Below are 16,283 nucleotides of genomic sequence, written 5' to 3'. Positions count from 1 at the left end.
CCCTCCCTGACCACAGAGGAGCGCTGCCTGATGTCAAACCTGAAACACAAAGGTGTATATAAATGAAACAGCCTCTCAAAGTGTTCACTGTTGTGGTTAAATTTAGTACTGCAGCACGTTCATGATGGGGCACACATTACTAGAGTAGCATGTGAGACACCAGGGTTCAATTCCCTGCTGGGAGATAAAGCTTTTTCTTGTTTTAATTGTTAGGAAAGTGTAGGACCATGAGAGCAACAAATCATTTGAGAGGATTTTCTTGTCAGTGACTCAGGAACAGATCATCATTCTGTGTCAATGCACATGTAAGTTTTGAAGCTCAGTAAGACAACAGAGTCATCAGATGGAGCACCCTCGAGCACCCCACCAAATGATTCCAAGAAGACCGGGTACTCTGAACTGCCGTTCAGCACATAAGCGGAAACTACAGTCCTCCGGGTCCGGGGGGCAACTAAGCGATGGTAGCTTAGACCGTAGTCTCTCGATCAAAATCAAGGAATCACCCCATAAAGTCAATTTACTACAACAAAAATAGTCTTAGTGAATTTCTGGATAGGGGAACGATGGCCACAAAACAAAAAAGCAGGAAGACTACTACGCAAACGACAAAAGAGGCAAATTTGCTTGCGCATGATGCCGCTACTGTTAGCTCTGGCGAAGACATGTCTGGTGAAGCTAACACGGAGGAAGAAGTGACGAACAAATTAATACTTAAAGAACTACGTGAATATCGACAAGAAATTAAGGGAGAGTTCACAAAGACAAATGCTAGATTGGATGAAGCTGAGAGCAGGATTGAGGGAAATGAGAGGAAACTACAAGATATGGAAGAAGTGTTAACAAGCCTGCTGCAAATGCAAGAGCAGCTACAAGAGAAGTTAACAGACCAGGAGGGCCGCTCGAGGAGAGAGAATGTGAGAATATATGGAATACCTGAGGGCGCAGAAGGAAACGCAAAAGCAATGGTAGCGTTTATCGAGAAAGTCCTGAAAGAAAATTTGGGAATCCCTGCCTCAACAGAGATAATAATGGATTGGATTTATATAGCACTTTTCAAGGCACCCAAAGCGCTTTACAATACCACTATTCATTCACTCTCACATTCATACACTGGTGGAGGCAGCTACAGTTGTAGCCACAGCTGCCCTGGGGCAGACTGACAGAAGCGAGGCTGCCATATCGCGCCATCGGCCCCTCTGGCCAACACCAGTAGGCAAGTAGGGTAAAGTGTCTTGCCCAAGGACACAACGACCAGGACAGAGAGCCCAGGGATCGAACCGGCGACCTTCCGGTTACAGATGCAATTCCCAACCCCTGGCTCAGATGCACATTGAAAGAGCGCACCGGGGCCTGGGTCCGCAGCCTCCACCAGACGTGAAGCCCAGATCTATCCTTGTTAGATTCCAGAGTTTTAAAATGAAGGAAGAGGTGATCCATCTGGCATGGCAGAAAAAAGGTTTCACTATGGATAATCACCTAATTAGCATTGACCATGACTACGCTCCAGCAGTTCTGAAAAAGCGGAAGGAATATGCTGAAGCCAGGCGTGCATTAAAGGAAAACAAGATACGTTTCCAAACCCTGTATTCAGCCCGTTTGAGAGTAGATTATGAAGATGGAAAGATAACGTATGACACGGTGGAAGAGGCAACGGCGGACATGGCAAGCCGGGGACTGCCGGTAAAAGTGATTGAAAAACCAGTGTCACTTTGGGAGAGGATTCAGCGAGCAGCATGGCAGCCCGTGAGAACAAGGCGTTCTTCGGAGGCGGCGAAGCCACGCAGCTTCAAAGACAAACTGCGAGCGTTCAGACGTTCATCACTGGATAATACAGGTTAAACTTAATCCTAACTATAAGAAATGGACTTTAGTACTGATAATCGACGGTTAAGATAAGATAAAGAGCCACACTTAACATAAATGTGTTAAGTAATTTGATCGAAGTAAAGGGACAAAAGGGGAGAGGACCATCATGACTGTTGCCACAGTAGAGGGCCCTGCAACTCATTTTGGGTTGGAGGCTTTCCCTCGGACTTGCTACAGGTCAGAAAGAGGACCGTGTGGGTGGACGTCAGAAGAGGGAGAACTGTTAAGTGGTCACAACTTTATTTATTTATTTTTATTTATTTTTGTTAGTTTGTTGGTGGCAATATTTGTTTTACTGTGTTTACGAGGCAGCAGCTTATATGAAGTGGGGGAGAAAAGGGGAAATTGTAAGGTATGAATGCAGGGAGAACCAATTGAATTAATATCCTTCAATGTAAATGGAGTTCTAAATCCGGTCAAAAGAAGTAAGATTTTGTCTACATTAAAAAGGGAAAAAAGGCACAGGTGGCTTTCCTCCAGGAGACCCACCTGAGTCAATCAGAACATGATAAATTGAGAAGACAAGGTTTTAAAAATGTATTTTCGTCTTCATACAAGGGAGGACATAGGAGAGGAGTTGCTATACTTATTTCAAATACAATTAATTATGAACATATATCAGAACTACAGGATGGGGAGGGAAGGTTTATAAAAATTACGGGTAAAATTGAAGGTCAGGAAATGACGTTTATAAATGTGTATATTCCTCCAGGAAGTAACTGGACAATATATAAACAAATATTTGATTTAATGGTGAATTCACAAGGTCTGGTAATCTGTGGAGGTGATTTTAATATTAGATTGAATCCTAAATTAGATGTGTCTGGAGCATCTATTAGCTCAAATGCTCTTACAAAAAAATTTAATCAATTGATGGAGGAATTGGGGATAATTGATGTTTGGAGAGAGTTACATCCTAAAAGCAGGGACTATACCCACTACTCCTGTCCCCATAGGACTTATTCTAGAATAGACTATTTCTTTATGTTCAGTAATGATTGTACTAGAGTAAAGGGATGTCAAATTAAAACGATAGATCTTTCAGATCATAGCCCTATTTCACTGTCTTTGAGTTTAGAGAAGAAAGCAAGGAAGGTGCTGTGGAAACTGAATTCAACCATATTAAACGATCCCATACTAAAACAAAAGTTAAGAGAAGAAATAAAGGATTTTCTTGAATTAAATGATACCGGGGAAGTGTCGCAAATCATATTATGGGATACCTTAAAGGCAGTAAAGGCAGTAAAGGCTCTCTCTGCAGGAGGGGGAGACACAGGAGAGGTGGAGGAAGATCTCAGCCTGGGTGTTTATTGTCTTATGTAGTCTGGAAGATGAGTGGATGGTGGGGTGGGTGCAGTTTTCTCTGTGGTGGGGTTGGGTGGACTGTCCCGGGCTCTGTGGGGCCGGGAGGCGCTGCCTTTCTGGGCCCCGGTCTGGATGGGCCTGGGCCCCCTTTCCCTGGCGGGTCGCGGAGTATGGGGGTGCCTACTGGGGTCAGCGGGGGAGCTGGCCCCAGGGAGGGGTCACTTGCCCCTCCCTTCCTTCCCTCCCCATTTCCAGCTGCCTCCCTCTTCCCGCTCCACCACAACCACCCACACATGCAGGGCCTTGGAGTAGGGGTATGTCACCAGGGTGCAGAGGAGGCCCCCCACACCCTCTAGCAGATCATTACATGAAGGAACCTTTTAAAAAACCTTTTAAAAAAACAAGCGCGTCCATGCTCACAGGTGTACACATGGGTGATCACACCCACAAACTACATCCTTTTTGGCTCCTACCTCAAAGCACACTGTGTTCTGTTGATCTTATGTGCGGCACAATAATGTTTAATATTTAGTATTTACTGTCATATTCCCATATATCATTGTGATGCTGTTTATTCTATTACTCTTGTTCTCTTCTGCTTGTTTTCTTTTTTCTTTCTCAGCAGGTGATCCAGGTGATTGATATATGCATTTTTTATTTCTTTTTTTTTTCCTGCTCATTCTGTTGGTTTTTGTTTTTTGCCCTTCTCCCCCGTCCCTCTTCTCAGCTGTTTCTCTTTCCCTCTTTCTTTCTCCCCTTCTTTCCCCCAGTCAAGTCTGTCCCTTATTCAGTAAGTGAAAATAAAATAAACAATAAAAGGTGAATCAAATGGACCATTACGGCAAGGCTGGGATGGTCAATTTGGTAAAGTAAATCCGTTGGGCATCTTTCTTTGCCTTTAGACAACAATTCTGATGGCAAAAGAGCCAAACGGGACAGGCAAATAATTTCAATGACCTCCCATCTGAAAAAGATAAAGCTTCAAAAATTAGTCAACCTTCAGGCAAAGTTAAAACAACTACAACGGGAAGATGGATACAAAGGTAATTCTGAGATTTAAAAAAAAAAAAAAAAAAGGAAATAAAAAAAAATACAGGTCAAAATTGATGAAATTTATACATAAGAAACTCAAAAGGAAATTCTTTTTTTTAAAGCAGAAATATTATGAGATAGAAAGCAAATCCTCTAAAGTCTTAGCCTATAAACTGCGTAAACAGAGATTGGAAAACACAATTCTTAAAATAAAAAATCCTCAAACAAAGATAATGGAAAATCAATTAGAGAAAATTCAAGAGAGCTTAGAGTTGTTCTATAAAGAACTGTATACCCAAACACAAACAACGGATGAAATAAAAATGTATAATTTTTTGAACAAATTAAAACTACCAACTTTAACGAATCTCCAAAACGAAAGTTTACTCCAACCAATAACAACCAAAGAACTTCACCTGGCAATATCTAAATTAAAAGTAGGCAAGACCCCGGGTTCGGATGGGTACACTGCAGAGTGGTATTAAAACCTTAAAGAGGACTTGCTTCCTATTCTATTGAATACATTCAACTGGATTATGCAAAAGGGTAAATTACCCCCTTCGTGGAAGGAAGCAGTTATTTCCATCATTCCCAAAGAGGGTAAAGATAGGACAGAATGTAGCAGTTATCGACCGATTAGTGTATTAAATTTGGACTAAACTATTTACAGCAATTCTGGCACGGAGATTAGAAAAAAATCTTACCTGACATAATAGACCTGGATCAGTGTGGTTTCATCCAACAAAGGCAAACACTGGACAACATAAGGCGTTCCCTACATGTTATTGAACAAATAAACAGAGATGGGGTCCAGGCAATGTTGGTGGGACAGGATGCTGAGAAAGCCTTTGGTTCAGTGTCAGGGACCAAGCAGTAAAGCATAAAGGACACAGGTGGTTTTAATTCAAAAAATGGGTTTTATTGACACAAAAATATGAAAACATATTTAACAAAGCCAAAACTTAAACAGGCAGACCAATAAAAGAGGTCAACTCAATAGATTAAACTCAAGATAATAATTAACAAAACCTTAACCAAACATTTGATAAACTGACCTGCTGAAATGACACACAGGGGGACTTAAATACTGGTTTAGCTAAACCAAATGACACACACGGGGGAAAACAAGATGGCTGCCATATAACCAACTAATACAAAACATTTAAACAAACATGAAACACCCCCCAGGCAATGAAGCATGTGGTGCAATCCAATTAGGCTGTCAGTAGTACTTCAGGTCTCCCAGCCCTTTGCCACACCTTTTGCCAGACAGGAGGAGACACCAACCCCCAGGTAACTCAAACAAAGAAAGATGTATTAATATAACATAAAACAGAACTTTGACCTTGCAAGGTTAATATGTGTGCACGCCATATAAACATTGGAAGGTGTGATGGAAAAATAAATACATTTAATAAAGAAACAATATTGAACAATAAATAGAATATTTTAAAGTAGTGACTGTAAATTAAACTAAAGCAGAGTTCTGAATGAGCTGTAGTTGTCTGACTGATTTTTTTAGGTAGACCTGTAAAGATGCTGTTACAGTAATCAAGCCTACTAAAAATGAATGCATGGACTAGTTTTTCCAGGTCCTGTGGGTGGCTGTAGCTCAGGTGGTAGAGCAGGTCATCTACTGATCGGAAGGTTGGTGGTTCGATTCCCGGCTTCCCCCTAGTCTGCATGCCAAATATCCTTGGGCAAGATACTAACCCGAAATTGCTCTCCGATGCATTCATCGGAGTATGAATGTGTGTGAATGTCAGTTGTCAGTTTATAAGAAACAATACCAAAATTAAAGGTATTGTAGTTGCTGGGGAAGAACAAAAAGTTGCAATGTTTGCAGATGATGTCTTGGTCTTTTTGAAGGAACCTGAAGAATCATTTGAGGAGTTGATGTCCTCTCTATCCATTTTTGGGGAACTGTCTGGTTATAAACTAAATGGTAAATGGTAAATGGCCTGCATTTGTATAGCGCTTTTCTAGTCCCTAAGGACCCCAAAGCGCTTCACACTACATTCAGTCATTCACCCATTCACACACACATTCACACACTGGCGATGGCAAGCTACATTGTAGCCACAGCTGTCCTGGGGCGCACTGACAGAGGCGAAACCTAAACAAAACACAGGTAATGATACTAAACTATACAGCATCTAACACTTTACCAGATAATTATAATATAAATTGGGAAGCTGAAACACTTAAATACTTGGGAATAATTTTAACTAAGAATATTTCTAATCTATCACAAGTAAATTATGGTCCCTTGTCACAGGCCATAAAATTTGATTTAGATAGGTGGAATCTGGTGCCTTTCTTAAATTTAAACTCAAGGATATTAGCAGTGAAAATGAATGTATTCCCAAGACTCCTCTATTTATTTCGAATTCTGCCTGTTGAAGTAAGTCAAGCACAGTTTGGGGAATGGGACAAATGGATTTCGCGCTTTATTTGGCATGTGAAAAAACCAAGAATTAAATTTAGATCGTTACAGTTAAGCAAGGCAAAAGGGGGGGGGGGGGGGCAATGCTCCCATGCTTACAATACTACTATTATGCATCTCAGGTCATCCCCCTGCTGCAATGGTGTAACCCGAATTTGAAAGCTAAGTGGAAATCCATAGAATTCAATACAACCCCTAAATTCCAACTACAAGCCTCAATTGCGGATAAAAAATTGGCAGACCGTTTAGAATATAAAGGACCATGGACCACACTTTAAGAATATGGAATAAAGTGACTAAAATATGTGGTAGTGAATGAATACTAAAAGTATTTAGATGGTGTGCTTATGACACAGATTTTAAACCAAATGAAAGTGATAATAGATTTCAGTCCTGGATAGAGAGTGGACTAACAACATTCCATTCCTTCACACATAAAGGGACACTACAGAGTTTCCAGTTTTACAAATAAAAAATGGCTTAAGACAAGTAGATTTCTTCAGGTTTCTTCAAATGAGGGATTACTTTAATAAACACTGCAATATCCCAAACCCAAATATGGTTGAGTCAGAAATTTTTAAGATAGTTAAATTAGCATATGATAGTTCTCTGAGAAAGGCAATCTCCAAACTATATGATGTGCTCCTTCAAGCAAGGAAGGATACTACTCAAAATGTTAAGATTAAATGGGAATTGGAATCGGGGATGGGTATAACAAATGAGAACTGGGAGAGGATTTGTAATTTTCATTGGTACTCAACAAGTTCTTTATCTTGGAGAGACCACTGTTGGAAGAACATTATTAGATTTTTCAAAACCCCTCATCAAACTAAATATAAAAATGGGACAGCAGAATGCTGGAGAAGATGTGGATCAGAAGAGGCACATCATTATCATATCTTTTGGGACTGCCCTAACTGAAAAAATTACTGGCTGGGAATCCATAAAACTTTGTGTGAGGTTTTTAAGATAAAATTTGACATCAATTTTGTAAATTTGTACTTGGGCTTGGTTGCTGGCTCGGTCCGGGGAGGGGACACAAAACTCTTACAAGCGCTATTAGCAGCCAGCAAAAAATCAATAACCAGAAAGTGGTTAAACCCAACTCCGCCAACACTTGAGGATAATGTGGTTTTCGAAATATTTAAAATGGAAAAATTGACATTCTTTTTAAAAATTCGGAAAGACAAATTCTGCAAAATATGGAATAAATGGATTAGCTTTGTGTCCCCCATCTGCCCTGAATTTAGGTAAGACCAGCCCTGAATTGGTGTATCTTGGTGTATCTCCCATGTATCGTACAATGTCAGGTTGACCCTCAACTTCATAATATGTACCTAATGTAGTTTTTGTAAATAAGTTAAACATGCTGCATTATGTAACACATTGTCAAGCCAATGAGTTAATTTTATTTTTTTGCTATCAGAATGTAAAACAAAAGGACTAAGAAAAAGGGTTTTGTTTTTTTTTGTTTTTTCCTTCTCTCTTTTTTTGACTAAATAATGTCAATGCACTTTATTGTAACAAGTCCCTTTTTTTTCTTCAATAAAAATATAATATAAAAAAAAAAAGGAAACTACAGTCCTCTCACCAAGGGAAACTCCAGACTCTAGTCCAGCTTCTCTCCAGGAGACAGAGCCCAAACTGTAAGTCCGACCATATCTAGTTAGTATCTATCTCTCAACCTCAAGCACTAGCTCAGGCTCCTTCCTCAACACAGGTTCCATGTCCCAACAGCCAGCCTCAACAGGCAGGGATAGGTCCACCGAAGACCCCGCTCTTGACCACCAATCAATACACAATAATCCAACTCCTACGGTGCCTCCTATGGGTAGTGGACCTGCATGAGGGCAGGCTCATGTAGCTTGTTAGGGCTGCACATGGCTTGGCTTCATGGACTAAGGCCCAACCACCAGGTGCTCTCTGCCACGCTCCCTCCCCAGGACGGCTCCAGGGTGGAGCCCGGGTAACCCTTTTCCGGGCTGGATACACCAGTCCCTTGCTTTTTTAATCACTCTTAATAGTTGATAGAATTGGCCGAGTGAGCAAAGAGTATGATACACCAACAAAATTCTCAGTTGAAATACACTCTCTCCATGACATTCATGACAATGACAAAGGGTTCCTGTAGCTCATGTGGTAGAGCAGGTCTCTTACTAACTGGAAAGTTTGTGGTTCAATCCCAGTCTGTAATTTCCTTGTGCTTCTTCTAGTATACTTCATCTCTATTCTCTACCATCAGCCAAGCAAGCTGATTCATTCACCATACACACATGGATCACTCTCCAACAAAAACCAAAGCAGCTAAAATTGATCATCAACTTATTTGGCTACTTAACTGACCAGATCAATATCCCAGAAGTTTCATCGACTTGACAGTATAGTCTGATTAAAAAGTTTTCATTCAATTTCTTTGAACACTATATTCTTTTTACATGTGAAAAACACCACCTTCGAGGGCCCCACCGACTGTCTGCTCCTTGCATCTGACTGCCAGCAAAAAAATCTCTACATATGATATAGATATAATATCTCTAAACAAAGATGGATCTATCAACAATCACAAATAATAATAGCTTTATTTGTATAGCACTCTTCAAAACACAGAGTTACAGTTATTCACAGTTTAAATAAAAGCCATACATTAAAGATAATTACACATATTTCACCACGCAGTCAGACATTCATTCCAACATACATACATACTTGCAGAGATGCAAATGGCTGCATACTCAAAAAAAAAACCCAGAAAGCTAGAAAGATAATCTATAAACATGTGTTTTCAGCAGAATAAAATCATAAAAACAAAATAAATGAATAAAAATCACAGAATCACAGCAAACCTCGCCTCAAGTTTTAAAATCAGACAGAGGGACAGTCCAGAGACCCCAGCTAGAGTATCAGAGAGGCTGACTGCAGTGATATCATAAGCTCTGTCTTGAGTGTTGTTGTTGAAGCTCTCTATGCACTGTTCTTGAGCTAATATGAAGGCCACATGAAGTCTGAATGTCTGTAACTCTCAACTCTGCATGTGGTTTATAAAAAACTGTAGTTTCCTCATTCTGAAGAGGTGAATTCAGAATGTGTGTGCGTGTCAATCAGGTTGTGTAAAGTGACAGCACTAGGCCTTTGCCAAATGGTGTAAGGCTGAAATTAAGTGCCTTTATAAGGTACTTGGCCACAGAGTGATTGGCAGAAAGCGATAACATCAAAGAACAGGTGTGCTTAAATGAGCGCCTGTGGGTTTTCCCCTGGTTTATTTCTTAGTGCTGCTGAACATCTTCCAAACAGATCAGTTCCTGTTTTACACAATGCTACCTTTGTTTTTACTAAAACCTGTTTATCCTCTTACTGTTCACCACTTACGTGACACTATTCCCCTAAAAGTAAATACTGCCCACAGATTGAAGGCCATGGCAGAGGTTTGCACTCTGAGTGCTTCTTGCTTGTTCTGAAATTGCTGTCAGTCGTACTTTTACGTTTCCTTTAACTTAACCTGATTTTTATTTTCTTTGGGGATTTTTTGTTTTAATCATTGTTGTATTTATATAAAATTTTATTTCTTTATTCTTTTGATCCTCCTGCTGTAACACAATAATTTCTGTTGTGGCATCAATAAAGTATCTCTCTGTCTATCTATAGAGTGATCCGTGGACGTTGTGGATTTATTATCAGGTCGGATTCAACTCTGTTTCCAACTGTTTACACCTCCATACGCTGAATGTTGCTTCTTTGCATTACCTTCTGGGTACTGCATCTTCTCATATATTAGCCTTCCTTGTTGGTATAGCGGTAAGTATCCCCACCGGTTGGACCTGTGCTAGATATTTGTTTGATGCCTCGATGGAGAGATTTTTTTTGAGTAGCATTCAAATATCTCAGTGAATACAGAATAAAGATTACCACAAAGTAAGAAAGCACAAGACAAGGCTAATCAAAAGGTATAGGCTGAAGCATATGCTTATTACGCCAACCCTTTCAACCCATGCGGCTCCTTTACACAGGGCTCGAAGCAAAGAAAAAAACAAAGCAAAGCAACAAAACAAAAGACAAAACAAAAAACGTTCCACCTTAGATAAGCAACTACATCAAAGCAAAACAACCAAGAGTTTCAGTATTATTATTATTATTATTATTATTATTGCTCTTTTCATTCTTGATTTATATATTTTTCTAATACTCTATTTTTAAACATGTTTTTAAACAAGGAAAATGAACTACACCTTTTTAAATCACTGTCATAACTATTCCACAAGTTAACTCCTCTAGAAACACATATTTGCTTTATGTTTGTCCTTATCTTGTTTGTGTGTTTTTTAAAGAAACCTGTTCCCATATTGACTTTCTCTGACTTTAAACAGCTTCTGAGTACTGTGGCAAAGCAAGTTATTTTGTGCTTTATACATTATCTGTGCCATTTTATATTCAACTAAATCATAAAATTTCAGGGTATTCAGATTAATAAACAAAATGTTAGTTGGTTCTATATAGTTGGAGATAATCATTCTCTTACTTAATTGCTAGGAAGGTACCATGTGGGTGTGCATACTGTGGGTAGCTTTTGAACCATCCTATTATTCCAGGGTTTTTCTACTTTTCCACTTTCACCACTGGTTAACTCACAGGGTTTACTGCTTAATGAGGGTTAATGGCAGTAGATACAGTGTAATCATTTTTCTATAAAATTATATTACTATACTGTATAAGAGTATTAACTACATTACAAATGTATCCTCTGTCCCGTAGGTAAAAAATGCAAAGCCCCGGTCACTCCAGTCACTCACAACAGACATCGTTATTCAAAGAGCTGTGATATTTGGGGCACCTTGGATGGAGCGTGCCTGTATTTTTGAGCCTGTTTGCTCAGGCTGTTAAGTTGCTCCAGCTTCAGGAAGGGATTCCACAGGAATGAACACTTGTCCTGTTAAAAAGAAGAGCATATTTATCATTTTAACAACTCTATTGGTCAGATTTACTAAGTTAGCAAAACTTAATATTGTTGCAACCACAGAAAAGGCCCAATTTATGAACACAGCAAGAGCAGCATAGAAAAAAATGATGATGATGATGATGAGGCAACAGATCTACTTAATAATGATATGCACTGTAGTAAGAATAGGAACAGGATTTTTTAAGGATTCTCTTGAAAACAGAAGGTTAAAGAGACAAAGTCATGAAAGTTACTGAGTGCTGGGCACACCGAGGCTTTCAGTCTTAGATCAGAATATGTTATGTTATGTACACTTCTAACAAACTCCTTACTTTGACACACAGTGATGTATGCAGCAGACTTCTTATTATAGTAGATGATTCCAGATATTGCAATAACAAATCCAGTCACGAGTCCGCACAGTCCAACAGCTATCTGAGTTCGTTGTTCCACTGGGAGGGAGGGGTCTGAAACAGTGAGATAAAAGTGAAACTCGTAATTATGCAGCTTCAGTTTTATCTCTCTACCTTTAATTGGCATCACAGCAGCAAACTTACCCCAGACCACAAACATCGGCTCGGAGAGACCAAGGTGTTCGACCATACAGGCAATTTTTTCTGCTGAAGTTGGGATGTACTCCAGGTAGGAATGAGTCTGGTAGTACCAGTCACCATCAGGCATCACGTCAGAGTAACTGACATCTGTGGTCACCTCCTGGCCGTTCCTCATCCACATCATTCTGATTTGTTTTGGATAAAAGTTGTAGGCACTGCACACAAGCGTAGATGCGTGCTCGCCATTAGGCCTTTTCACTGATTTTAGTCTGACAGTGGGTATAGTTGTCAGATTATCTAAAAAAACACAAGTTCAATGCTTATGATTAAGAAAAATACATTAATACACCTCCTCTGTGAACAGATGTATTCCTTAAATATATGTAATGTATCGTAGAATCGTTGTCAATTATGGCATACTTGGAAATCAACTGTAATGTCATGCAACTGAGCAAAACAAATGAAGTACTATTTTTATTTACAGTAAAATAAATATAATAATCTTATGTCATCAAAAATTATCAGAAAAATATTTGATGTAAAAATTTCACGGCATCAAAACTCCATTCAACATTTTAAAACATTATTAAGAAACAAATCTCTTACATATGGATTGGATGAGGTCTGATGTGTCCGTACACAACAGTTTCCTTTCAATCTTTCTTGTTAGTGCATCAAAAGGATCACTGTTCCACCATTTTGCTGTTTCAATTGAATACGCTGTGAATCCCGTCCAGTTGCCTCTTGTGCTGTTGTACTCCATCATCAAGTTCTTATTAAAAATACTAGTTAATATGTACTCGGTTTTTTCAAAGTGTGGCCCTTTGAATGTACAGCATGCTCTCACTTGGTAAAAGTCTTCATCTGTGAGAACTGAAACAAAAAGAAAGAAATATACTGACGTTAAACATAATAATTCGAATTTAATATTTCACTGATTTGTTCAAACAGAAGACCTTTGCAGCTCACCTGGACTGAAAAGAGAGGCAGCCACAAACAGGATAAGCTTACGAGTGTACATGTTGCATGTGTGTTGTACGACGATTCAGGAAGATGACTTAATCTGCAGCATTTATATGTTCACCAAAACGAGGAAGCGAAAGCAGATAGGCTGATATAACAGTAAAACACTCAGTGGAAACTCCCTCTATCCATTACATTTATGACAATAACTGATAATGATTATGACTTTGCTCCTTTGTTTAGCTAGCTCTTGTTTGTGCACTAATACTAGATGAAGTGACTTCTGTGGACAATCAAACTGTTGTTTGACAATCAGAAACAGTAGAGAGATGTGGGAGCATTTTATGTTGAGACTGTAAAGAAGAATGTTTTGAACTGTAGATTAAATGTGCATAAATTATAAAGATTTGACATGTTGGTTAATTAAGTTCTGTTAGATTTTGTAAATGGATGATAAGCAGATGAAAAATTCATATAAAGAACCCGACTCTAGCAGCAAATGAATGTTTAGAGCTTAAAATAGATTACAGAATTCAGCCTACAGATATGCTTTCACTTTTATAACAGCTCTTGTGAAAAACATTACTGAAATTTTCTTGTCGGTAAAGTGAACTGTATAACAAAACCTCATATTCTGTCGCAAAAATAAGGCACCTAAATAATCTCTGCAACTATACAAACTTCTTAAAAACTATTTTCCAGAATGTTTTCACTTGTATTGGTTTATTTATATATTTTTTAAACTTAGTTTTCACATCTGTGTAAATAATAGTGTAGTAATTAATAATACTTATGAAGTGTGATGACTTACAATCAGGTAGACGTCTCAGCAACAATGTGTTTAATTCGTTTATGGATACATTCTTTTTTCTAGTCTGGTTTTTATTTTATTTCAGTTGAAAAAAAAGAACCCCACAATTAAGTCTTTTTTCTCATTCTACTTGGCATAATGCACCTAATATGATTTTAGAGTTATGGATCATTAGTGAGGCATATTTCAGCGCTAGAATACCAGTAATGCAAACTTCAAGCTCTGCACTAATGCTAAGAACCAAAAATGTGCTGCAGCGTGTCACATCTAAAAGTGTCGTGTGAAAAGTGCTGGTATCACCGTTCAGCTTTACTGCACAGTATTAATAGTATGAAAGAGTTTTATTATAGAAACACTGACACATCAGCCAAAGAACTACTGCTTTATTTTTTAACTAGAAAGACTTAAATCTGTGGGACTAGTGTATTCATAATGGAAAATGTCAATTGTCGCTGGTAATTTTAACACAGCATATGAGCCATTACACAAGGAATGAAAATAAGAGACAGTTCAGGTTTCTCAGTAAACACAGATGAAAGTTATGCCTGCTGGAAACAAACCAAGGACTATGCAATCTGAGCTCTATAAAATATGTAGTATACATCTCAACCAGTGGGACCAGATTTCCCTGCTTTAAAAAAAAAGTAGGTTCCTATGAAAACTCCAATCAATCCAAGACTCAGGCCAAGTCCACAGAAGACAGCTGGACCTTTGCTGAGCTCATCTGTTTCAACCTCTGCAGAGGACAGCAGAAAGAAATGATGAATTCTAGACATTAAATCGTAATATATGTGCTAAAATATCTGAAGCTTCTTTGTTCTCACCCCAAAACTTGGTCTGAGGCTCGTCCAGCAATTCATGTTCCACAGTGCAACTGTAGATGTCTCCTTTCTCTGGCACAAAGTTGAAGTAGGACAAAACATAAGCAGTCCCATCAGGATTGGACAAAGTTTTGATGAAAGGGTCTTCCACTGTTACTTCTACATCATTCTTGGTCCACTTAATGTTGATCGAAGGAGGAAAGAAGTGGTTGATGAAGCAGATGAGGGTATTATCTTCCCCTGTTATCACTTCATCTCTGGGGTAGATGATGAATTCTGGTGGTTCTAAATTAAATGAACACATGATTTTCTTAAATTCAACTTTCTCGTTTAAAAAAAAAGATCTAAAAAACTTGCAGCATAAACAGTGAAAACTGAACAGGAAACATAACAGTTTGAGTTTCACTGACCTTTTTTCTTTATTACAGACTTGTCTGGCTTCCATCTGTGGATGTCATTTTTGCACATACTTCGATATAATACTGCATATTTGTAGGCGTCGGGTAAATGAAAACTTACGGGAATTTTGCTCTCCCAAATCAGAAGATCTTTTTTAAAGTCTGCATAGTATACGTCATCACCATCGAATGCTGCACAGATTTGAGTATCACTTGAGTCAAAACATCCATAGATGTGACAAAGTGTATGACTTCCTAGGATCAAGTGACAACACAGTTAAAAACACAGTGTTAATATATTCTAAATTACAAAAACAATAAATCATAAACACAGCTTACAACATGAAAGTTTACGGATTAACCAGTAATGGGAAATAATGATACCTACCTTCAGCCTCGACGCAGGCTGCTGTAGACAAAATAATTATGGTTTTAAGGAACATATTCAGTCTGTACTTCTCGGTGTTCTGCCTTGTCTTTAGTATCAAAGTTGACGCTGATACAAGACAACTTCCTCATTGTTAAACAAATCATATAAATGTTGCTGGGAAGAGAACAGGAGGAGGGGAAGAGTCAAGTAGAACTTGCTGAACAGCTTAAACTAAGATAAATACAGTTTATTGAGCAAAAAATCAAATCCAAATGAACACATTCACTGTGGATACTGTTGGGTTTTTATGAGAGCGAAGCCAAAAATGTTTTGGCTTCGTTTTCACAATTTATAATTAAACATTTAGAATTTCAAATTAGTTTTACATGGTGCCGTGGACCTCCGTCTCTCTGGCTCAGAGACAAAATGCTGCTATACTCAGGCAGTAAAGACTTTTATTGCGTGTGGTAAAACCAGAATGTTAACATGATTGGTCAGCAGTTGGAGACTTTAGACCCTGTGTATGCCGGCTTGTACACATACACGAGAGACACGAGAGTTCTTCTTTACTTATGTTTACTGTGCTTCTCTAAACGTACACAGGTACACCGTAGAACTGGTGATTACAATTGTACAAGAAAATTATATTCCAGCCTTTAAACATATTGCAATATAAAATTCACAAAATATAAACAAACATACCACTTTGGCCTGCAAGTGGACAAACCAGTGTATTTTGAGCTTAGGACTTGTTATCGCTTCTTTGACATTCACACATCTCGACTGT

At 38.6% G+C, this 16,283-nt stretch overlaps 2 protein-coding genes across 2 annotated transcripts; both read right to left on the bottom strand.

Moving 5' to 3' along the window:
• Window positions 1-9,209: 9,209 nt before the first annotated feature.
• Window positions 9,210-13,223, bottom strand: LOC146689280 (class II histocompatibility antigen, B-L beta chain-like). Its single transcript, XM_085436019.1, has 5 exons — window positions 13,103-13,223; window positions 12,740-13,006; window positions 12,137-12,430; window positions 11,912-12,046; window positions 9,210-11,570 (listed from the first exon to the last, which is right to left on the bottom strand). The coding sequence occupies exons 1-5, from the start codon at window positions 13,152-13,154 to the stop codon at window positions 11,521-11,523; spliced, it is 798 nt and encodes a 265-aa protein (XP_085292145.1). The 5' UTR covers window positions 13,155-13,223; the 3' UTR covers window positions 9,210-11,520.
• Window positions 13,224-14,229: 1,006 nt separating this feature from the next.
• Window positions 14,230-15,647, bottom strand: LOC146689279 (H-2 class II histocompatibility antigen, A-Q alpha chain-like). The gene is made up of 4 exons (XM_085436022.1): window positions 15,515-15,647; window positions 15,139-15,381; window positions 14,732-15,013; window positions 14,230-14,643 (listed from the first exon to the last, which is right to left on the bottom strand). Exons 1-4 carry the CDS (start codon window positions 15,567-15,569, stop codon window positions 14,513-14,515), a joined length of 711 nt encoding a protein of 236 aa, XP_085292148.1. The 5' UTR covers window positions 15,570-15,647; the 3' UTR covers window positions 14,230-14,512.
• Between the last annotated feature and the right edge of the window lie 636 nt (window positions 15,648-16,283).

Source organism: Copadichromis virginalis, linkage group LG17 (genome assembly GCF_057382275.1).
Source record: "Copadichromis virginalis isolate Kocher_CV1m ecotype Utaka linkage group LG17, C_Virginalis_male_GT1.1, whole genome shotgun sequence".
Classification (NCBI taxonomy): domain Eukaryota; kingdom Metazoa; phylum Chordata; class Actinopteri; order Cichliformes; family Cichlidae; genus Copadichromis; species Copadichromis virginalis.
This window is presented reverse-complemented; position numbering and strand designations above follow the sequence as displayed.

Bases quoted from the DNA above. Each gene is read 5' to 3' on its own strand.
- LOC146689280 (XM_085436019.1), bottom strand. From the start codon at position 13,154: ATGTACACTCGTAAGCTTATCCTGTTTGTGGCTGCCTCTCTTTTCAGT. The intron at 12,431-12,739 runs GTAAGAGATTTG...GTGTTTTTTTAG, and splicing joins AGACCTCATCCAATCCATAT to ATAATCTGACAACTATACCC. The intron at 12,047-12,136 runs GTAAGTTTGCTG...TCACTGTTTCAG, and splicing joins GCCGATGTTTGTGGTCTGGG to ACCCCTCCCTCCCAGTGGAA.
- LOC146689279 (XM_085436022.1), bottom strand. From the start codon at position 15,569: ATGTTCCTTAAAACCATAATTATTTTGTCTACAGCAGCCTGCGTCGAG. The intron at 15,382-15,514 runs GTAGGTATCATT...ACTTGATCCTAG, and splicing joins AGCCTGCGTCGAGGCTGAAG to GAAGTCATACACTTTGTCAC. The intron at 14,644-14,731 runs GTGAGAACAAAG...TGTCCTCTGCAG, and splicing joins GCCTCAGACCAAGTTTTGGG to AGGTTGAAACAGATGAGCTC.